We start from the raw sequence: 23,141 nt of genomic DNA on the forward strand, positions 1-23,141 counted from the left end.
CAACAATATCCAAGAGCTAAAATTTCGTCAAAGGGAAAATGGGAAAGAATTAGGACTATAGCTTACACTTCCTGTGCATGGATTTCAAAGTGACAAGGCATTCTAGAGGATGCTAGAGGACTCTCTAACTAATCAGATGGTATGGATCCAACAATTCACTTGGACAAGAAGTAAACATTCCTCTTGCAGCTGAGGTAAGTGAATTTTGGTACTGCTTCCAAAATGGACCAAATCATAGAGTTGTGATGAAATAATTTAACTTGGAAGTTGCCTCTGGAGGTCATCTGGTCAATATCGCTGCACAAGGCAAGGCCAACTTAGATCAGGTTGTTCAGGGCCTTGTCCAGTCATGTTTTGAATATCTCCAAGGGTGGTGATTCAGCAGCCCATTCCAATGTTTGCCCTCACCACGAAGTTTTTTTCCTCATATCTATTCAGAATTTGCAGCTTTCGTGCGTTATCTATTGTTTTTTCGCTGTGAACCTCCAAGAAGAGTCCAGTTTAATCTTTTCTGTTCCCTTTGCTTTAGGTAGTTGAAGACTGCGGTTAGATCCCTCCTTGACCTTCTCTTCAGCCCTCTTGCCACCACTGAACTCATTCCAGTAAGCCAGTGTGGTGGGCTGGAGAGCCCAGTGAAGTGCGTTAGATACTCTCACAAGTGCTAAAAAGGGGGAATAATCACATCCCTTAAACCTGCAGGCTTCACTGTTAAGCATCAGAGTCCTATCGATTTTCTACCCACCTTAGAGGCCACCTGTCTGAATCATATCTTTCCAATTTGGCTATAAAGATACTAAGGAAACCTTGCTGAAAGTCGTGCTAAAGGCAACGTACACTATGACTACTGCTCTCCCCTAGTTCATGGAGCCAGTCACTGCATCACAGAAGCCAATAAAGTTTGTTAGTCCCTGGTAAATTCCTGCCAGCTGTTCTCAATCTTCTTCTTGGTCTTCATGGGCCTGGGCATGACTTCCAGGAAAATTTGCTCCATAAGCTTATTGAGAACAGAGGTTAGACTGAAGATGGGTGTGCTGTTTGCCTTTTTCCGGTCATCAGGAACTTCCCGTGATGGACGTGACCTTTAATAGAGTGTAGTCTTTGTGTGACATCAGCCATTTGTCTCAGCTTCTTGAAATGCGTCCCATCTGGTCACATGCACTTGAGTATTTCCAGCTTGCTTGGGTGGTCCCTGAGCCAATATAATCTCTACCGTAGGTAGTCCTTCACTTGCCCAGGCTCACCCAGGCTCTACCACTAAGCTCAGGGAAGCTACTGGCTAATCTAGGCATCAACCTGTAGAAGCCCTATGTGGAGAGACTAGTTAGTGTTAGGATGCAGACTTTGAGCTAGGTCTCTGCAGTGATGGATAGATCTTCCTAAGATACAGAAAGAATTTGCTGCAACGCGGAAATAAATAACTTATTTGTTTGAAATCAGTCCAGTAGGCAAGGGCTTGCCTGCAAGGACACAGTGGGAAGTTCTGCTATAAAGCATTTTATACTTATTTTGTCTTGATTTAGTAGCTTCAAGGCTTCAGAGTTTTTAAAAATGTGTTTTTAAAATGTCATTGCTCTATTTTACAGTTATATTAATTTTTTGGCCAGTTTAAAAGCCTTTTTATTTTCTTGAGGTGCTCACCCTTAAGGACAAGGTTGAGGCAAGTCCGCCTCAAAGCTCTTTTCCCCAAGGCAGCACGTTTTCCATCTTTGCTGCTTCTTATTCTTTAATGTAAAAGCAGATGGTTGTTCTCATAAGCCTAGTTGAAGCAGATGTGTCAGCTCACAAAAAAGCTGCTGTGGACTGATGATTGCCATAACTTGAGATGGCTGGGCTGTATGTTGTTTGGCATTTACGTTTTATTTAATACCAAAGTCTTGTTTGAGGCCAGTGAAAAATTCGTTTTTCACTTTGTGTTAACTGGGGCTAAAATATTCCTGGGAAGAAATTTTACCTGTTTTGATGGCTAATGTAGTGTTTATAAGTCTGAGGTGGTGAGTTGACAAAATATCAACAACATGTTACTATGCTATTTTTGGTGGGCTATTGAGTCACCTCGGTTGTCGCAAGGTTGGGTTTTTTGTCTCTGAGGAGCTAACTACAAGGAATAATGCCTTACATTTCTCATGTATTCTAAAAATAGTAAAGATATTGCAAGATTGTCTGATTCAGTTTGCCATTGGTTCCGCTGTGAATACTTTGGGAGCGTTTCTGATGAAAGTAGGTGGCAGTAGTCACAATCTTGAATATTAGAATCAGTATACGGTGTCCTTCTATGTGTCTATAAATAAGCTAAATTCATCTGGAAATTTTTGTAGTGGGACCACATTTCCAATGATGCTGGGAATAATTTTGAACTCTTAAGGTCTTGAAAGCCTTTGTTTTGATTTATTATAACTACAACAACCAAGAGGTGCTGTGTAATGTCAAATTTCAATTCAATTAAAAAAACTTGAAGCCAGTGACTTTTAACAACTGTCTTTAAATTTCACTGCTGTTATAAGCAGTACCAAATACTAAATTTCAGTTAATAAGGAATATTATGACAGCTCTTGGAAAATTCTAAGTAGTTTTACTTAGGCTTTCTCTAAGGAGAATTGGCTGTTTATACAGAGATTCTTCTATGGATAAAATCCATTTAGCCATTAGTATAATTGATTCCTTTGGGGTTTTTCTTCACTGTTACTACATCAGATAGTCAATTACATCAGAGTAGTAAGGATTTTACTATATATTAGAGACTTTTTGCATAAACCTAAATAGTGAGCCATTATGGCAGTTTTTCTGGAAAAAAACAGTTTGCTAATGATTTTAGGTTAAAACAAACTCTGTGCCTCTGTTCAGGAGCTATTCTTAGTATTTTTGGGAGCTGTTTTATCTAACATTCAGCTAATACATTTCTGGGGCAATGTACCAGCTGGACTATGATTATCCTTTAACAGAGAGTAACTGCAAATTTAAGATATTTTCAAAAAGACTTGACTTTCCTTAAAAAGGAATCGATATGTTTCTGTATTCTAATTCTCTTCCTCCCATCCTCCATACCACCAAACACATCAGCACTGGTCTAGAAAGCAGTGAAATTCTTCAGTCTGATGTTCTCTGTTTTGAGGAAAAAGCACATGAACATTACTATTGATAAGGAGCTACTTGTAAGTAAGTATTTCACAATTTGAAATAAGACATAGGTGTAGTTGTATAGGTAGTTTCAATGATAGCTTTCTGATAGAAACACTTTCTGAGGTTAGCTCAAGTACAGCAAATTGTGAACTCCAGCTTTTGTAAGGATTTCCAATGCCAGGTCACTGCTCTAGGAAGAATAAGATATATGCTGGGCAGAGGAGTTCTAGAGCCATCCTGGAAGCTGTGAAGAGTAGCTTGTCAATAAGGCACTCTGGAAGAAGTCAGCAAAACTTTTACAGAAGTGTAAGAAGCTTGGACTCTCAAGTTATATAAATATAAACTTTGGCTACATCTTGTTATGGTCTAACTTAAAAGCTAGTGAACATAATTCAGGGAACCAAAAGGGTTGCAAAGGGTGGTCAAAATTCACATACAGAATTTTATCAGATTTGTGAAAACTGAAGAGGTTTTGAATAAGGTGGGTTCAGTGGACGACAACTTCAAAACTGAATTTTCTAAAGGATTCCGTACACAAGCATAATGCCTTTATATCATTCTGTTCCACTGAAATATGGAAAGCTCAGTCACTGTTTTAGAAGTATTAGAGTACAGATGATTTATGTGTTGCCTAGGTATATTGTCAAAGCTATTCCACAGCCAATGTCTTAAAATAGCTATCACTGATACCATGGCAACACAGGAAAACACTTCCAAGCAAAAGATCAAAAAGCTTGATTTCCTTTCCAAGGCATCTTTAGATATTGCTGCACAGAGCACATTTTCATGAATTTGTGACAGAGCTAACTAGTCACTAAAACCCAGATGTTTTCTATCAAAATTGATCCCGAAAAAATATGAAACTTGAAAAAATATTAACTAGGTAAGTTTTACAGATGTTAAATGACAGCATTACCTATTTAAGTTATTGAAGTATTTTTCATGAATAAATGTAGCAAAAATGTATTAAAGCCTGAAACTACCTTACATTTATGTGTGTGTACATGGTAAGAGATTATAATTGAGAAAGCCAAGGTTTCTATAATGCACAGTAACTAAAGCATACTCTAGGTTTGGGGTTTGAAAATAATTTCAATGACAACTGATTCTATTTCCTGCAATGGAAGAACATTTTTCTTCACCCCCGCTCCCCCCAGCAAAATCCCATTTAGTGATAGGATTTTTAGGAAAAATACAAACTCAAGGAACTGTGAAGTCTTTGGCAAAGGAAGATTTAGTCTTTCCCATGAAGGAAAAAGGCAGTTTAAGTAGTTCCTCTCCTTTCTTTGGAATCCTGAGATACTGAGATGACTGAGATGCTACTATGTCATGGAATATAGATGCCATGGAAGACCTAAAACAAGCTGGGTTATTTGTGTTTCAGTACTGCCTTGACTGAGTTTGGCAGTGCATTCAAAGAGACAAAGTAGGCTGTGCGTGAAGGTTTTTGAGGAGTGTGATAAAGATTACTTTCCACTGAAAAAACTCAGGGGAAGGAAAAACAAAATTTAATTCCATTTAATTACAATCTCAGAAGATGCTGTTGAGAATTTTCTATCATTGTTTGGAATTACTTATTAAATAATCTTTACTCAATAATTACTCGGTCTTTGTCCTAGTACTGGAAAATGCATGCAAGATTTTGGTATCACTTTGTAACATGAATCCTCAAGGATTTCAGAATCACTAAAGACAAATAATTGTCCCTTGGTTATGATCCAAACTTAACACTTTTGAATACAGATTTGTTGTAATTTCATTAGTATTAATGGATTTATTAAAGGAATGAAAAAGTTGAGTGACATAATTTCCATGTTATTTTTATGATTGAAACACACTATGAAACAGATCTTCGATTAGTTTAAGTTGGCATAAATCCACTGAGATAATCCCAACTTTAAAATAAGCATCAAACTTTCATCATATTCATGATGTTATATTAGAAACATCTTTAGTTGAGTTTTTCAAGATTCTTAAATACTTGAAATAGCTGAGAATTTTATGCACTTCTTTCTGTCTTCATTTCTACAGGTAATGAATATCTGTAATTCTTTGCTTTGCTATCAAAGTACAATTTCATATGTTAATGAATTAGCTTGCTTTCACACTCTGTCTGCTACATCGGTAGACCTGAGAGTATAGTTTGAATGACTACATTGCTTATATCACATTCTCAGGCCTTTTTTTGACAGATGTGGCATCAATATATTAAACACTAATTAATTTTTATATAAAATAATGTTTTGATAAAAAATAGAATGAAGATACAGAATAAACATACAGCCCTGGCTTCAGCCTCCATAACAGAGACGTGGAAATCATGCAATTTGTTAACATCAAAGGTTCCTCTATTCCAGTATCTTATCTTCCATAGAGGCCAATAACACGCATGTATATAAGAGTATAAAATCATAGGGAGTCCATAGCAATGCTTCCTCCAAATACCCTCTCATGCTTCCAGCATGTTTTGGGTCATGAGCTTCTTGGAACAAAGTGATATATTGGCATTAAATAGCCCTTGATGGATTTTTATTCCTTGAATCCTTCAGATTACTTTTGAACATATGTAAACTTTTAGCATCTATAGCATGCCACAGTAAGAAATCAACTGCTTGTTGTATGAAGGAGCATTTCCTTCTAATTGTTTTAGGGCCACTACCTGCATGTTTCTTTTTCATACCCCTTAGATTTGGGTGTAAAAGCCAGTACACATCTGTCCCTATTTATTTTCTCCATTCCATTCATGATTTCACAGATTTTTTCATTCCCCCATTATCTGTTTTACAGCTTTTACAGCTTTTTTCCTAGTACTTGCTCCTGTTATTAAAATGTTTCTTACTTGTGACAATCCTATTTCTCTTCTCTGCACCTTTTTGGATGGTATTACTTGTTATCAGAGGTGAGAAAAACAAATCCAAACACAGTATTCATGATTCAGGTGCAGCATCGATTTGTACAGTAGCATAATAGTATTTTCAGGTTTTTTCCTTAATAATTCGTAATAGTTTTTTATCCTTTTCTTTGTACTCAGCTGATCTTTTCATCGAACTGTCAGGTCTCAGTTCAAAGCCATTCTTTGAATGTTTAAAGTTAATATTTTTCCCAATTTGAATCACTTTCATCTACATCAAATTTTATATGCCATTTCATCTCTAATTTTTATTAGAAATGGCTCTATTTTTTATTATGTCTAGGATCATCAGCAAACTTTGTCCTACTCTTCATTAGCTTTTTCAGATCGTTTATGAATTTGATCAACAACCTGTTCAGCACAAGTCTCCACAGGCTTCTGCTGGTGATCTCTGCCCTCTGTGAAAAATTATGTTTTAGTCCCATCCTTTGTTTCTGCCAGTTACTTGCCCATAGGAATACTTTTTATCTTGTTCTGTGTTTTGGTAGTTTCTCTAATGGCCTTGGTGAATGCCATTTGGAAATTCACTCTCTTTCTTGCCTAAGTGTTACTTGAAGCCTTAAAAAAAAATTCCAATATATTTGTGAGATATGACTTCCCTTTAAGAAAGTCATATTGACTCTTCCCAAATATGTTATATTTGCTCATCTATCCAATGACTATTCTTTAAAGTACTTCCTCTCCATATAAATGTGAGGCTTCCTGTTTGGAAGCTCCCTCGACCTTCCCTTGAGCCCTTCATAAGCATTAATATTACATCATTACCTGCTTTTCGGATCTCTAGAGCCAAAGAGTTGTAATCAAGAAGTTGCACACTGCAGTTTGGCAATTTCATCCTGGTCTTAGTTTTTGGATGAATGCCATATGGCCTTGGCAATTTTTTGCTGTTTACAACTTCTGTTTTTCTACAACTTCTTCTAGGGATCCTTCAATTTTAAGTATTTCATCTGATGAGTTCCTTCTATGAAGCAGGACTGCATTTAGCTTTTCTTCCACGATTTGTTTTCTTGAGCAATCCTTTATAGCTTTATCACAATGGTAGTCCTATAACTACTATCTATTTATAAGAGATTTGTAGACACTCAAATATCTCCAAAAGGTCGAAGAAATTTAATCATGAAAATTATGAACTACACATGTTCAATATACCACTTATTTCAGTAACATCTGCAGGAATGTAATAGTATTTTGAAAAAATAAAGTATCAAATAATTGTCTATTTACCTTTTTGAAACAGAAAAAAATGGATTGTTTCAACATAAAATCTCTTACATTATGCATTTTATACCAAACTAGGCAAATAAACACATTGTTGTATTTGATGAGGGAGAACAAATAGAAAATATCTTTCAAACTGAAATGACAGAAAAAGCTTTCTTTTGAAAGCAAAGGCCGTTTTCAAATACAGAACTTCAGAAAACTTTTTCCTATTCTGATATATAGTTACTGCGAAGTCATTTAATATATCTTCCACAGTTTTAGTGATGACAGTTGATTTTTATAAGTCTTAGGATATTGCTTTTTTACACATCTTTGTAGCACAATGTCAACATAAATATACAATTGTACATGTTCTAATCGGTCAGTCTACAGCATATGAGTAGGCTAAACAATTTGTAGTATTTGACTGACTTCAGCAGGGTTCCTTTTAAGCATAATATTCTGCACTGAGTATTGCAATTTCAGGGCCTTGGTGAGAAAAATCTAATGTACAGTGTGACCTTTGAGTGTTAATTCCAACTTGGATGTTACAGGGTTTGTTGTGCAGAAGACTTCTCATGTATTATAATAATGGTATATCCACTCCTACAGTTCTTACATAGGCATATCTCATGTTTATTACAGAAGACCTATTTCCACTAAGACAAGACATACATTTGCCAGCTAATGACGACTGGGATGAGGAGAATTAGAAGTAGGTTACATTAAAAGATATGTAAGGATAGCTACATATTGTATCTATGCATATGTTATACTTCTTTCTCTGACTTTGCAAATGGGATTTGTCTGATTTAGGATATAAATTCTTTTGCTTTTTAAAATTTGTGTCACACCTTGCTAACTGAGTGCTATGAGAGATGTCTGGTAGTATGTAAAGGCAGTAATTGGCTTCAGTGGGAGTTTTCTCTGAGTGAAAGATGTAGACAAGTCTAGTGTATAAAGCAGCCTTTGCCAGTGTTGAAATTCTTCTCCCTTTTGTTTGGAGTTTATTAAAAGCAACTGCAGAATATTCCAGTGTCCAGTCTACAAAAATATTTTTTTATACATAAAAAAATTGAGAAAAATATTTGATCGCTGTATAGTTTATAGAAAAATATTCTTCCTTTAGCTTATTCATTTTTAGGGCAGTTTATGGATTTTGTATCCTATAATTCAATTTTATTTTTGCACTAAAGAGAGTTTATACATTTACCATGTTTACCAGTAAAGATGAGATTTTTTCCAGGTGATTTAACTTAAAAATTAGAGGTCATTTTCCTTTCCAGTTAGTGTGGTAGTAATTAGCACTTTGCAAAAATGTAAAATTTTTAGTATTATATTTACAATTTTGAGTACCAGAATTTAATGTTCTGTTTGCTAGTAAATATTTTGGTTGAGGTGTTTGGAAAACGACTACTGTCTTTTGAATCATCATATAAGTGTAAATGGCATAGTATTTGATACACTATATATATGCCATATTTATTTCTTATTCACTGGGTGTTTGAGTTGGAGTTTCATGTTTCTGTTGTTGATTTTTACTATGACTAGTGCTAACTTCCTAGAATTAGGTAACAGGTCTAAAAAGCAATATTTTAATATAGTGTTAGCAAAGAATTTATTTTAATTTCCTGCCACAGCTACTAACCTCAATTTTTATGGCAGTCCATGGGTTTGTTGGTAGTACTAGAATGAACTCTGTTTTCTCCTGGGAGATCAGGCTTCTTCTTCTATGAGCTACTTTTGAGATTGAGCTTGTCATCTCCATCCTCACTCTGCTTCTCTGATTTGTCTGGATTGTAAGTCATTAAAGGCCTTCCAAGAGTCAAGAAGAATGAGGGTCCCTCCCTACCTTATTGTGGTCCCTACTGAAATGCCAGTACTGACATAAAACTATCAGTAACCATTTATTAATCTTTCACTTGGTGTTGCCCTTCTAGGTTTCCTTGTATTTTTCAGTAATATGTTTCTATTATTAATCATGTGTTACTGCGTTCAGAGTAATAGATAAAAAAATTCCTTTCTCTACAAAGAACTTTTTAATAAGAATATTTTTAAAGAATCTGATTAATTAAAAAAAAAGAGAACAAAAAATTAAAGAGAAGAAAGGAAATGGATTTACATTTATAATGCCATTTACAGTTCTCAAACGTGCCCTGTTATTATCTTTTTTTCTTTAGTTTTACACTTCTAGGAATGCTGGCTGTATTCTTTGGAAGAAGGGAGGGTCTAGTTAGACAGAAGGAGATCCTCCCAAGGCTTTTTAAATCACAGCTTCTTATATGGGTAAAGATGCAATTTGACCATTTACCATACACTCTTAAGGATGCATTGATTTTCTAACAAACACCTTCAAATACTGAAGTAGGAATAATGGGACAGGGGATAATCAGGAACAAGGGGAAAGGGAATAATTTTTTATCTTATCTTGACCATCAATATGTCAGGAACTACCCAAGCAAAGACATGACTCCTATGGCTATTATCTCTCAGATATTGCTCTTTGAATTAAATAGCTGAAGAGCAGATCTTAGTGCCAGCCTTGCGGATTCAGCCATGTACATGTTTTAGGTGCCATGTCATGTTACCCTTATCTACTTGTCTTTGGCGAGAATCCCAAAGCATTGTTGGCCAACAAGTATATGATTAATACAGAGATTTTTCAATGTCCTTGGCAGTCCTTGTACAACTACCTGACACTGACAGCTGTGTCTTATCTTCAGGCAGTTGTGCTTTTTCTGTACAATTTGCACTCCTTTTATTTCTGCCTTGAGTATTCTCTTGCTGCCCAGGAGTGGTTCAAAATGGAGCCTTCACATAGTCTTGTATTTCTTTTATTTTCATCTTTTTTTTTTTCTTTTCATAAGCACAGAAGGAGATCATAGACACTCAAGTGTATTGGATGTGAAGTACAAAAATGCAACTGAAGTTAATTAATAAGTATCTGAACTCCAGGTTTCTTGTGCTTTGAAATTGAGAAAATGAAAAAAAAAAATCAATAAAACCTTTGAAAAACAGCTCCATGAATCAGTGGGAATTAAGCATCTTAAAAATCTATATCATACACTGAAGTAGAGAGGCAAATTGGGAAATTATTCAAATTCCACTGTAGTGGAATTTAGAAATTGGGGGTACAGACTGTGAGGATGGACAAAGACGAGACACTAAGACTTCAGGAAGGAATCAGCTGAAATAGATGTTAATATCAAAATAACATAAAATGAGTAGGAGATGTGACTGGTTTTATGTAATTAAAAAAAAATAAGAAAATCTAAAAAGGAAATTTAAGTTCTCTTAGGAGTACTTCTACATTAACGGATTACATTGCTACATGCAATATTTTACATGGACTGATACTGATAATACTTCATAAATAAATGTAGATGTAGGTGTTTTTATCCAATGCAGTTTTTAAGTGGGAAGAGACAAAGATATATTTAAGCATTTAGAACTAACAAGATTATACTGCAGTGATAACTCACTGAATGGTATTATTAGGAACTACTAATAATACTTATACCATTTAGAAATACATTTCAAAATCTTAATGTTACATTTTAATATTATCATTTCCAATCATTAATACATTTCTGTATTAAAATAAATGGCAAAAAATGATAGGTGAAGTTCAATACAGAAACTGACTTCAGTCTTAATGCTAATTTTTAAAGGGAGTTTAAGATATCTGTCGCTAAAAACTATTGTGTGGTTTCATACGGCAATAGCTGTGGGTGTACAATCAGCATAACTGTACTAAATTAGAATAAGCTCTCTTTCTCTTGAAGTTATGTTCTCATGCTGAAACACTTCAAGAGACTGGTGTTTCGCAACATTTCAATAATAAATTGCCTAAGTAAAGATAAACTTTAGGAATGAAATAAGCAATGCTTGTGTTTCTAAGGAGAATATGATTTCTTAAACAAAATACAATGAGTAGAGTGGGAACTTCAGCCTGTACACTAAAAGGATATTTCTGCCTTCTCTTTGCCACATGCTATTTGCAATTTGATGAACTTCATTACTAGAAAATAAATCTCTCCTGTTGTCATTGTGTATATACAAGGAAATCTTAAAATCTTAAAAATAAAATAGAAAGATAAAGTGCATTTCCAGAAAATCAGAATCCTCTATTTTATATAGTACTTAGCCATTTTTAATAACTTATTTATTTGTGTTACTTTATTTTTAAAGAGCAGATGAAGAATTTCAAAACAGACATTGTAATCATCTATACCGTACCACAAAAGTGAAACAAACCCCTGATTTTATTTTTTTTTTTTTTTAATAAATTATCCATTAACCATTGGGGTGGGCATTGTTTCGTGACAAAATTTTGGTTTATTTCTGCCAGGATGAGTTTAACAAATAGTGTTCAATACCTTATCTCAATAAAGCTATCTCTTCCAAAAGGTAAAGCAGAAAACATAACAAATTAGTTGCTATATTGGGAACTGCAGTTTGGAACAGTTGGGAATTGCAAGAAAGTAAAAAGATGAGAAGCATAAATGCAAATACATTTTCATGAAAAGTGAGCAAAGGAAGATAAACAAGAAACTGCAAGACTACATGGAACCCTAGTTAAGCTTATTTGTCTAGTAGCAATAAAACCTGTTGGTCCTGTTCACAGAATCACAGAATCATTAAGGTTGGAAAAGACCTGTAAGATCATCAAGTCCAACCATCAACCCAACACCACCATGCCCACCATGTCCGCAATGCCACGTCCACACATTCCTTGAACACCTCCAGGGATGGTGACTCCACCACCTCCCTGAGCAGCCTGTTCCAATGCTTCACCACTCTCTCAGTAAAGAAATTTTTCCTAATATCCAGCCTAAACCCCGCCTTGAGGCAACTTGAGGCTATTTCCTCTTGTCCTGTCACTAGTCGCTTGGGAGAAGAGACCAACACCCACCTCTCTGCAACCCCCTTTCAGGTAATTGTAGAGTTGTTTCATAGAAACTATATAGTGCCATAAAGCTGTGCAAAGTAAATTTTGAATTTTAACACACTAGAAATTATAGTATCTTACTTAGAGTAGAAGAACTATGAAAGGCCTAATATTAAAGGTAGTGGAGAAGCTTGTCCCATTCTCTTGAACTTTCTTGGAAACCTCTGTGCACATACTGAAGGATTAGCCAGTAAAATCCTTTCATCTTACTTCTACTGCCAGATATTTTTTCTATAACTACCAAAAAAGGAAGCATAAATAAAAAACATTCAGTGTTCTGTAATTTGGAAATCCTGTCTCCTAGCTACACTTAATTGTTTTGTTAGATAAACAACTCTCTTAAAAAATTTCCTTGAAACACTGCTGAGACAGCCAAGAGTCTTAATGGATCTGTGAATAGGATGGTAACAACAATAAGACTTGCCTGAAGCCTTTCTCTGTATACAGACAGAACTAAATCATGCTGAGGGAAGCTGTAGTTGATCTAATTATAAATATGTATTTTTTGTGATTTATACTTTTTTACTACCCGGTATAATATTTTCAGTGTACCAGATGTCCATATGTATTGCCATTTTTTTCATTTGTAAGTTAAATAGAAAGGGAGAAAATCCTTTACAAAGTTCCAAATAGTACAGGTGTTCCAAATGGTATATGCTGCTACTATTGCAGTATTACAAAAGTTACAAAAAATGGAAGTCCAATTCTTCTACCAAACTTAAGAGCAATTTACTGAAGGTCTTACAAAAAGGTCTAAATAATTAGAGGACAGGAAATAACGTATGACTTCCAGGACTAAGTTAAGAAATAAGAACTTCATTCTGACAAAATATTAAAAAACAATAGTAGTATTGGGTTCCTAGAAGAAGTGGAAAGATAATCTGACATACTTTATGGAAAATTTAGTCTTGTTCAGTTGATGATGAAGTATGATACTTTAAATCTACTCAAATTTAAAATGTTTTACCAATATAGACCTGAGGCTTTGTATTCTCCTTTGCTAGACAGTGTTGAGTGAAAAAATCTATGAATATTTTTCAGTTGTGGCTGGCATCTGGATGTATTTGCACTTGTTTCCCAAAGTATTAATCTCCTCTACAGGATTTGAAGCATATAATAAACCAAAGTCAAGATAGCTTCTCCATATAGCATTTCTGCCTGTTAGAGGAGTGAGAAATTAGCCGCTGAAGTTAGTCATGAGACATCCCTGTGGTCACAAGAAGAGTTAGTAAATCTATTGAGGGATTGCTCAAAGTATGTGAATATTTAAAAGGATTCTCCCACCTATCTTTTAGGATCCATAAAGTTCCTTTGTTTTTCAAAAGAGATGAACAAAATTGTAATGGAAACAAGTGGTGAAAATTTGGAAAGTTCCTATTAAAATCTTTTTCTAGGAGAGGAGATGTTATGGCTATCAGAAAAATGTGCTTTACTGTCAAAAAAGAATGGTGAGGACAGAATTAGTTTGTTTAAACATACGCATTTAAACAACTCGTACATGAAACTATGAATGTTACTAAATTCAGTCAGAGGGGAATAATAGGAAATTGTTCTGTGGCTAATGGCTGGAATTGTTCTTTTTTATTCAGCATTATATGCTTCTGTGTAATCTATGCTTTGTCTTACCCTGCTACGTGTAACTGGGTGATTTTGCTGAGTATGTTTTCTCACTTCGACTGGATGTATCCCATTTATGAGGACAGTGAAAAATAACAGCAAGTATCTTCAAACTGCCTTAATCAGTATTTTATTTGTGTAGGTTTCCAGTGAACTATCCTGTTCCACAAAGCTGAACTAGGATACAACTTTTCATGTTGATCATGATGCTGTTTTAACTCTGTCATGTTTCCTATGTTCTCTTCCTCTGTAAGTGATTCACATTAAAGTTATAGTGTGGTTTATAGGTTTTGTTCTAGAACGTAACAGAATTACTGGCTTTTTTTACAATGATTTATTTTGGTGCAATATTTGTAGCAATTTGTTTTATTAAATGTGTGATCTAGTCCTTTTAAGAAGTTAGCTTAGAGGTAAAGTAATAGCTATTTAACTAATAGGGTCTAGGATTATACTCCAGCATAGCTTCAATTCAGCTCATCAAATGACTACGTAGAATTGCCCATTTTGTTAACTTCTCATGGGAAGCAGAATTCTGTCTGATTGGCTCCTCTATATTGAATTATAAAATGATTGCTTCATGTGCTATTGAACATTTGACCTGTTTGCTGTGAAATCTTCCATAGAATACTCATACTTAAAATGTTGCTTGAGTGTTTTTGGGCATTTATACAGTTTAGAACAGCTGCTGTGTTGTCAGATAGACGCACAATATGGTAATTAATGAGCTGTAGAGTATTAAGTATATCTGAAAATAGCTGCAGGCATTAATAGAATTTCTAGGGTTTTAAAATGTAGCTGATAAATGTATGTACTTTGTAGCAATATATTCATCCTAAAAATTTATTTTGTTTTAATCAGCAGTGTGCTTAAGAGTGGACTGGATATGGAAAAATAAATAGAACTCAAGGCAATATTATAGATATGTGGTCAACTTTGGATACACACAAAAAGTTCTAAGAGCATTAGTTTCCCTCTTTTTCTCTTACTTTACAGTTTCATTTAAATTTAAATTTCATTAATTTAAATGAAGATGGTGCTTTGCCTGATTATCTATTTTAAAGGTGTCATAAATTCTTCAGAATTACACCTGAGTAAAGTGCACTAATGCTGAGATTGTAGCTCAGCGGGTAGCACCTTTAACTTGCATGGATTATTAGTTTGCCTAGAGGACAGGGTGTAAATTAGAAGGGATAACTTGAAAAGATCAATGATTTTATCTTTCTAACTCAGTTTGGAAACTTTTATTTTGAAATATTTTAACATATGTATTAGAAAGACTTATTAGTGTGAATCAAACAATAGGAACCATGGCAGTCATTGTTTCCTTTGCAAAAAAAAAATATTTAATAAGTTCTTATTACCATCCCTGTAGTAGAAATACTCAGTTCTATTCTATGTACTCAATAATTAGACTTGAAGTTAATTAATATTTTATATCTTGTCATGGGGCACTTACAAATTCTTAGTACATACCTAGTGCTGAAACCTGTTGCAATCTGCTTTGTCAAATTTCATCTTTATGTCTAAAGGAACTTACTTTCTCCTATGTTAATTATCCAGAACTAACCTCCTCTTCTTAAATTGTGATCCTCAAACCAGTAGACATTCTGTAAAAGCCTCTGACATTTCTCAGGGCTAAAAGGAGAGCAAAGTGTGAGGTTGCCTGCAGAAGATTTCCTGCTTGCTGCTACTCTCTAGAGATCAGCAAAGACTGGGGACTACTGCTAGAAAACTGAGGGCTTTTGCTGTGGGAAGGAGGGTTGTATCCTTTACGGTTTCCTATTTCCCCTTTTTCTTTGCTTAACTTTCACAAAATGAGTTCTACTTATCTGTTTGTATCCCAGACTTTTAGTAAATTTGAAGAGTCATTTTTCTGTTGTCCTTTTTTGAACCCTGTTACATGGATTTATCTTTAAATATGCCCAAGTCATCTTTCTATGCTATAAAGCCAGGATCCTAGCCAAATTGTTTTGTTTTTTAAAGAAAGTAGTAATTCTTATCCAGCATTCTAAAAAATCAGTTGACAAATGTGCTAATGAACATTCAAAACATTGTAGAGTTCGTCTACATTTAAAACTGAGTATTATGAACATCTATAAAGTAATCTCCGTACTTTAGTTTTCCTAGATATGCATGAGTGTTAAGCATGAAGAATTGTGTTGTTATTCAAAATATTAATGATACTGAAACAAGCTGAGCACAGATTGTGATGCAAATGCTTCTTGGTGTTATGAAGAAACAGCAAGAGCCTTTGCAGCTGCTCTTTTCTGGAAAACAAACATTCTGCCTTGCAGCAAAGCAGGGGCCTTCAGAACTGAAATAAACAAATACACATTGTTCTGTGTGATGTTTAAAAGATGTTTATGATAGAAGAAGAACCCAATGAGAGTGATACTGAAGTCCTGCTACATTGAACGACTGCCTGGCTTACATCTTGTGATGGCATGGCATGGCATGGGGTGCCATGAGTATTTGCAAACTCTTCTCTTGTCCCTTGGAATGTTTTTTCTGTGGATTTTCATAAAAGACACTTGCTGAAAATCGTTTTGGAAAATGTGAAGTTATCAGAAATTCAGCATAAACCAAAAACATCCGTTATGGGGAAAATACATTTTTTATAACACTACCACATTTTTTTGGTACTGGACTAGAACAGTTAAGTGTTTCTGTTATCATTAACTACTGTTCAGGTTGCTCAATACATTGTCTATCCTGTAAGTAAGAGAAAAATAGCCCATGAAAGCTGTGCCTATTTTTTTTTTCTCCATTTTGCAGATTGCCCAGAGGAAGTGTGGGGATTTCCCATGTGTCAGTACTTGAAGGACAAAGGCTGCTGCTGTGGTCGCAATGCTAGAATGTCAGCATGCCTGGTATGATTCCCCTCCTTTTCTTTTTCCTACTAAGAGCTTTATCCAGATGTTATAGGAGTCAATGTTTTTGGCTTCTAATCGTAGAGCCATGACTTTAATCCAAGACTCTACAGAATAACATCATTAATGTTGTAAGCATGATGAATTATATCTAAAAAAAAAATAGTATTGACCTTCCAGCTTTATGTATTTTATACTTGCTGAAGGCATGAAAAAATGAGCATTGACAGAAATTTATTTTAAGAGTGGACAGAAAGGCTAAACCTTTGTTGAAACCTAAACAAGGTAACCCCTCAGGGTAATAGTTCCTGGCCAAGGACTTAGGGGGGAACAAGGTAATTGTAGAAGGATTGCAATCAGTAACTCCCCCAACACCTTCATGATTCACAATATTGAATGTTCTGACTGTTTAAAACCTAAACAAACCCACCCATTCCAAAAACTAGAAGAGCTCTAAAATCCATGTGGCTTAAGAGACTGGAAACATCTCTTTAACATTGCACCGAGAGATGAAGTGCTTTTAAAGCCCTAACCTCATCAAGACAGGATGATGAACTGTTGTCTAATTTGAAAAAACAAATATGTATTGAAAATTTCGACCACTGTTTCAGTTAGAAGACAACTATTCCTTTCCTCTATTAATTGTTAATTTCTGGTATCAAGATGAATCACATCAGGTTCTGGCTAGCCTCTGCTGCTAGCTCTGTACCTCTGTTACAGAGAACAGTGCAGACTAAAGACTCAGTATAGGCTAATGTATCAAGCTTATGTAAACTTGAACTAACATGGTGATTAAATGCTATCAGGAGGAGGTATAGGAGGACAGTTGTTTAGTATTCATAAGGCTTAAATGTGTTACCCTTGGCAAGGTACACGAAAATAATGTTCCTTTTAGAGATGTTGCTGTAAAACTTATCACAAGTGCTTTCTAAAAGGGATTTGCCTTTTCTCTTTTTCTTGTCAGTGTCATACGATACTAATTCTTCCTCATCTGACACATTAGCTATTTCCTTTCCCATTCCATTTCTTTTGGAAAGGAAAGGTTTGGGCTGTTCTTCAACAATGGTAGGAAGATAAATTTTGTAAGCAAATGACCCCCAAGAGACAGTACAGGTCGTGCCAGATATATCTATTTTAGATTTCACAGAAATCACAGAAATTTGGCAGTTAAAAACTTTTTTTGTTTAAACATTCACAAAAGGCAAAGAGTTCTCCTGTGTCACTAGATACTTCTACTGTTATTATGTTTGTAATTCTCTCTATGTATTTTTCATGACTAGAATTTTCCTTGCCTTCTAGGAGGTACAAGGGAGACAGCAGTGCAGCTATGCACCCATCTTCCTAGGGGTAATGGCTGGCTAGGAGAAACTGAGTCTGCTGAGCAATGACACTCAGCATTATTGCTGATGTTCATTATTACATGTCATTCAAATTGGTTAAAGTGCCAAGGGCCAAAGGTTGTGAATGAGAGTTTCAGTTTCAGACCCTTAGAATACATGTTAGAACCCACATCTATCTTCTAAGCAGCAGCAGCAGATATATGCTGATATGAGAGCTATAGCTTATACAGCAGAAGTCAAACCTGATAGTTGGCCAAAGCCATGAACAGAAGAACTGCAACTACTTGGACCGTGTTTGAAGAACAGTCTAAAACCAGGAGAAGGAGAAGTGGGTTATTCAGAGACAAGCGGTCTTATTTACTGTAGTGGAGTTTGGGGACTAAAGGTGATGATCACTGTAAGTGGTGAGGCATTTTTGGTTTGCTACATAATTTGTTGTAGTGTCAGATAATTTACTGAAATTTTGTCTTCATTTCTACTACAATCTTTAATACTTGTCTGAAATTTTTATAGGCACAGTATCGTTTCAACTGTGGAAAAATATTCCACGCTTCTAATTATTTGTTATTCTTTGTCACTATACATCATAAAAATCAAGTACTTTCACACCTGCATCAGGATTTATGGTATGAAGAATCTAGTAAAAGATAATGCGCAGCATTTTAACTGCAGTCCCTCTGAAATTTTTATTTTATTTAGCTTTACATACAGAAGTTCAATTCATCTGAATACTAGGGACCAAAAGCGTTTAAAGACATTGTACATTGAACTCCTATTTATTTTTATATAGTTGAATATGCAAAGTAAATTATTTGTATTTTGGTAGGAGCAGACTCAGGAAAAATGCATTTCTTCTTAGCACTTTCACAGAAAGTAATCCTCTGAAATTCTTTTACAAAACTAAGAAAAACAAACAAATTTTGCATGCATCTATTTCCATACAGTTGGTTGTCATTGCTTCTCCTATAAATAAACTAAAATAACAGGAGTGAGCTGATTATGAGTCCCTAAAGGTATTAACACTTCAAAGCGTGCAAGCTCGTGTTATGTCACACCATTAATCTTTTAAAATGTCGTCTCCTCTGACTTTTATACAATGTGTTTATAAAATGTTCTGATAAAGAATAAACATACCAGCAATTTAATTCCTTCACTCTTAAAGGCTTTGGAGCGAGTTGCAGCTGGCCAAATGGTAAGTAATATTGTTTATTTTAGCCGTTCTAAGATAAAATCTGGTTTTCCCCCTTGAATGCTTTTAATCCATGACCTTTTATTGAACTTCTGCATTTCTGGAATCTAAAATACTAGCATACGCTATATCAAATCTTGGTAGATAGCATGTGTCATCATGAAATCGTATTTTTATTGCTGTGATTGTACTTAGTGAATCTGTTTTCTTCTGACAATTAAAAGTCTGGAAAAAAAAGCACAGCTTAAAATTTAAGACATTAAACTACCCATCTTAACTTCTTTCGATATCTTTCAGCTAATACATAAATTCAGTACAAATGTCCTTCTAATATCCCTGGTTTGGATCACTCTATCCCAGTGTTTTATCAACTAATGGGAAAATAGAAATTGTTATGACAAAAACTTGAACCTGTTAGAAACATCATAATTCTCATTTTTAATCCCTGTATATTTTTTTCCCTGTGAATACTTTGAATTATTGTTGTGCAAGTTATCCTTTCAGGGATGGTGGACACCAACTGTGCAAATATTTAAAAGGCATGGCTGAGACACCTCTTCTTTCCATATGTAAGCCCACTGATCCCAGTAGTCTTTTACTGTAAATGCATTTTGCCATGAATTTTTAATTGGCAAGCAATAACTATTTTCATGCAAACAGATCTTTCACATACAAAGTTATGACGTTTCCAGTGTATTCTGGTTTTATGAGCATAGTACTTTCTGCATGGTGCAGGCTACAGTGTATGATGATTCAGCTAGGGCATTACTCCCTTTGTCTTTAAAACAGCTTTGGTAAATTGTTATATTTATTTTGTATAGTAGAATTTGGATCATGATCAATACATTTTTCCTCTGTTCTTTTTCCCTCTGCCAACCTTTGAACTCCAGGGTTTGGATTTCTTTTTTTTTCTTGCATTCATGGTTATGTTAGAATCTGACCCAAAAACGTAATTTTAACTGGATGCAAGAACATTAGTAAATTGTCCTCTTAAACCTGTTATGACTGATTGTAAAGAATACAAGCCAATAAGTAGTTAAGGAAGCCAATACTGGTTTTGTTACTCTGATCTTAATTTCAATGCCAATTTTAAATCCTTGCTGTTGTAAAATTTCTTGCAGCTGCCTACAGAATCATTGTTTTATCGAGCTGTTCTTCAGGTTATTATAGAAGAAATTTATGGTGTCACCAAAAGGTAGGAAGCTCTGAATTCACAGAATATGAACCAAAGTTCTGATTCTCTTCCACCTCTTTTCTGTAGAGAAAGTATTTCTTAGAAGAAGGGTGTAAGAATCAGTCTTACCAGACTGTATATACATATTGTTATTAAAATGCAGGATACGTTTGTTCATCCTAAATCCACGTCACAAGTGTATTGCCCTTCCTTTACCCATAGCTGAAACAGGTCCTTTTTGGTACTGGATACATGTGTAAAACATATCTTCTGTAGAGAACTGACAGCAAATTCACTAAAAAGTCAACCCAGTCCTGGGCTACCCTGTTATGCAGAGGTCGTGGCAGCTTTAATACTGCAGAAGACAAAAAGACATTTCTATTTGTCCTGAGAAAACTGCTGAAAGCCCAATGGCCAGCATGGCTGTAAAGAGCTACTTACTGCCTATGCTTACACTAGCAAGTGCTGCACCCTCGTAGGACGGGATTTGGAGAGCTGGTGCTGAGGACCTGACATCTGCATTCTACTCTCTTCTGGAGTTGTAGTTGGATTAGATTGTATCTAATTCTGTGGGATGTATGTCTGTTAGCACTTGGAGCACACCCAGAAGCACATATTCCAGTTTAATTTAATTTGAAAATAATCCATTTTTTGAGCTCTGATCCTATTCCACAGTGCGAACCAAGGCATGGGAGGTGGGCAAAACCAGAAAATTCACTTCAGAAGTATACTCCTGATCTAAAATAAGTGCTAATGCAGATACCCCCAAATCTTTTGCTAAATGTAGAGCCAGACAGCTTACCCTTCAGAAGGTCAAACTCCTGAAAGAAGAAATGCATTTATTTTATTTTGAAATTACGTAAAATATAACACATAAAACCATGGCTACTAAATTGTAAAAAAAAGAAAAAGTGTGAGACAGATGATAATATGTTTCATTTGTTAAAGGAAGCATAATTTGGAAGCAGTAATTGAGATCATACTTTCGAAATAAAAGCAATGGGAACCTTGGAAAGACTCCCTCACACACACCACTCCCCAGTTTCATTGCTAAGCATGATGTTGCATGGTGTGGACTATCCCTGTGGTCCATTTGGGTCAGCTGTCCCAACCATGTCCCCAGTACATCTTGTGCACCCCCAGCCTACTCCCTGGGGGCCAGAGGGAGAAACAGAGAAGGCCTTGATGCTGTGCAATCGCTGTTTGGCAAGAGCTGAAACATTGGTGTGTTACCAGCACTGTTTTAGTCACAAATCCAAAGCACAGCACTACAAGCGCTGCTGTGACGTTAGCTCCATCCCAGCCAGACCCAGACAATAGCTTTCCCCCTGTAGCTTGTGCTTAGGAGGGCAGATGCCCGTCTTCCAAAGAATGACGTAACAGCATTTTCAGACTGCATCAGCCTGAATGTTTAAGTGCATCTGAATATTAAATATGGCTGCAGATATTAATTCTTTCTTTAAAAGTAAATGTGACTGTTGATTCTCAGTGAGTGGGGATCCCTGCCAGCTAAGCAGCATTAGAACTGCCACTGGGTAAAGTCTGTTGACCTCCGTAAATGTTAATCCTGATCCTTAAATAAGGAGAAAGGCGTTTTACTAAGAATAAAGAGGGGAAAAAGTTTTAAACTAAGACATTTCTATTTAGTATTTCATGAGGGGGAAGTGTATTTCCTCTTAAGTAATTGAATACTCACAAACAGCTACTGTAGCTGAAAATGTAACTCCTACACTGCACAGCTGGAAGAGGAATTAAGTTAAGACAGAGTCAAGAAAACAAATTCAGACTAACAAAAATTTTGCGTGTTATTTCTCCAAGATACTTTAAACACAGAGAAGAGAACAAATGTAAGTGACCTGTTAGGATTCAGTCTTCCTATATGTTTTTTAAGTTTTCGTGCATTATTTTAACATGTTTTTTGAAACAACCCACATTTTTGGCTGGCTTCAAAAGTAGGCCATTGAGTTGTAAACAGGAGAAAACTTTGGCATCACTCAGTGAAATAAAAATTGCAAGGGTAAGAACACAAGGTAGTAAGTGAAAGTGAAATTTTACTCCAACTTGGCATTTGCTCAGTCCAGTGCTTGATGGTAAATAAATTACAGCAGCATTATAGTAAATTATAGAAGTATTACAGAAGTATAGAAGGAAATACCTGTCAGCAGAAATAAGAATTTTGTCATTCATACAGGGAAATAATATTAGGGAGAAATTAAAAAGAAACATTTAACTCTCCAATTTTTAGGTAAAATAATAACTGTACTATAACCATAGTACAATTGTACAGTTGCCGTATCTAGAAATTTCTTCAAGTATTAGCTAGCTTCTTTTGTTTTAAGTAAAAGGGGCAGAAAGGAAAATTGTTATTGACTTGGCAGTAGTAGCTGATTTAGTTCTCCTGAATTAAAAATTTAATTGAAATGAATTAAAAATGTGTAAATTTCTGTTGTTGGATATATAAAAGCCTGCATCTCAGTGCTGTACTTGCAGTGATCGACATGTTGGAAAAATTTTCTCCAAATCATCCTCCTTCATAGATTATGTCAGAAAGTCTCTGAAAAAGCTGGAACTGGATGATTCAAAGGTGAGTCACTACACAGAGACTGCATGAAATCCTTATATCCATGTAAGCTCTTGAAATCAGCACTGTAATGCAATGTTTAAGCCATTGAGTTGATTTAGTTTGTATATTGCTGTATAAAGTATTCTCATTTTTATTAATATTAATAAACCCAATCCATGCTTATTTTTATGTTTTTAAAAAAAACCCTA

The 23,141-nt window shown here is 35.2% G+C and overlaps 1 protein-coding gene across 2 annotated transcripts in view; it reads left to right on the plus strand.

Moving 5' to 3' along the window:
• Positions 1-23,141, plus strand: part of METTL25 (methyltransferase like 25) — a 64,646-nt gene that overhangs the window by 24,629 nt on the left and 16,876 nt on the right. For both annotated transcript variants that reach the window (XM_059816612.1, XM_059816613.1), the window contains exons 6-9: positions 16,572-16,666; positions 19,169-19,198; positions 20,317-20,390; positions 22,860-22,953. In XM_059816612.1, coding sequence (XP_059672595.1) covers positions 16,572-16,666; positions 19,169-19,198; positions 20,317-20,390; positions 22,860-22,953 — 293 coding nt within the window. The remainder of the gene's footprint in view (positions 1-16,571; positions 16,667-19,168; positions 19,199-20,316; positions 20,391-22,859; positions 22,954-23,141) is intronic.

Source organism: Gavia stellata, chromosome 4 (assembly GCF_030936135.1).
Source record: "Gavia stellata isolate bGavSte3 chromosome 4, bGavSte3.hap2, whole genome shotgun sequence".
Classification (NCBI taxonomy): domain Eukaryota; kingdom Metazoa; phylum Chordata; class Aves; order Gaviiformes; family Gaviidae; genus Gavia; species Gavia stellata.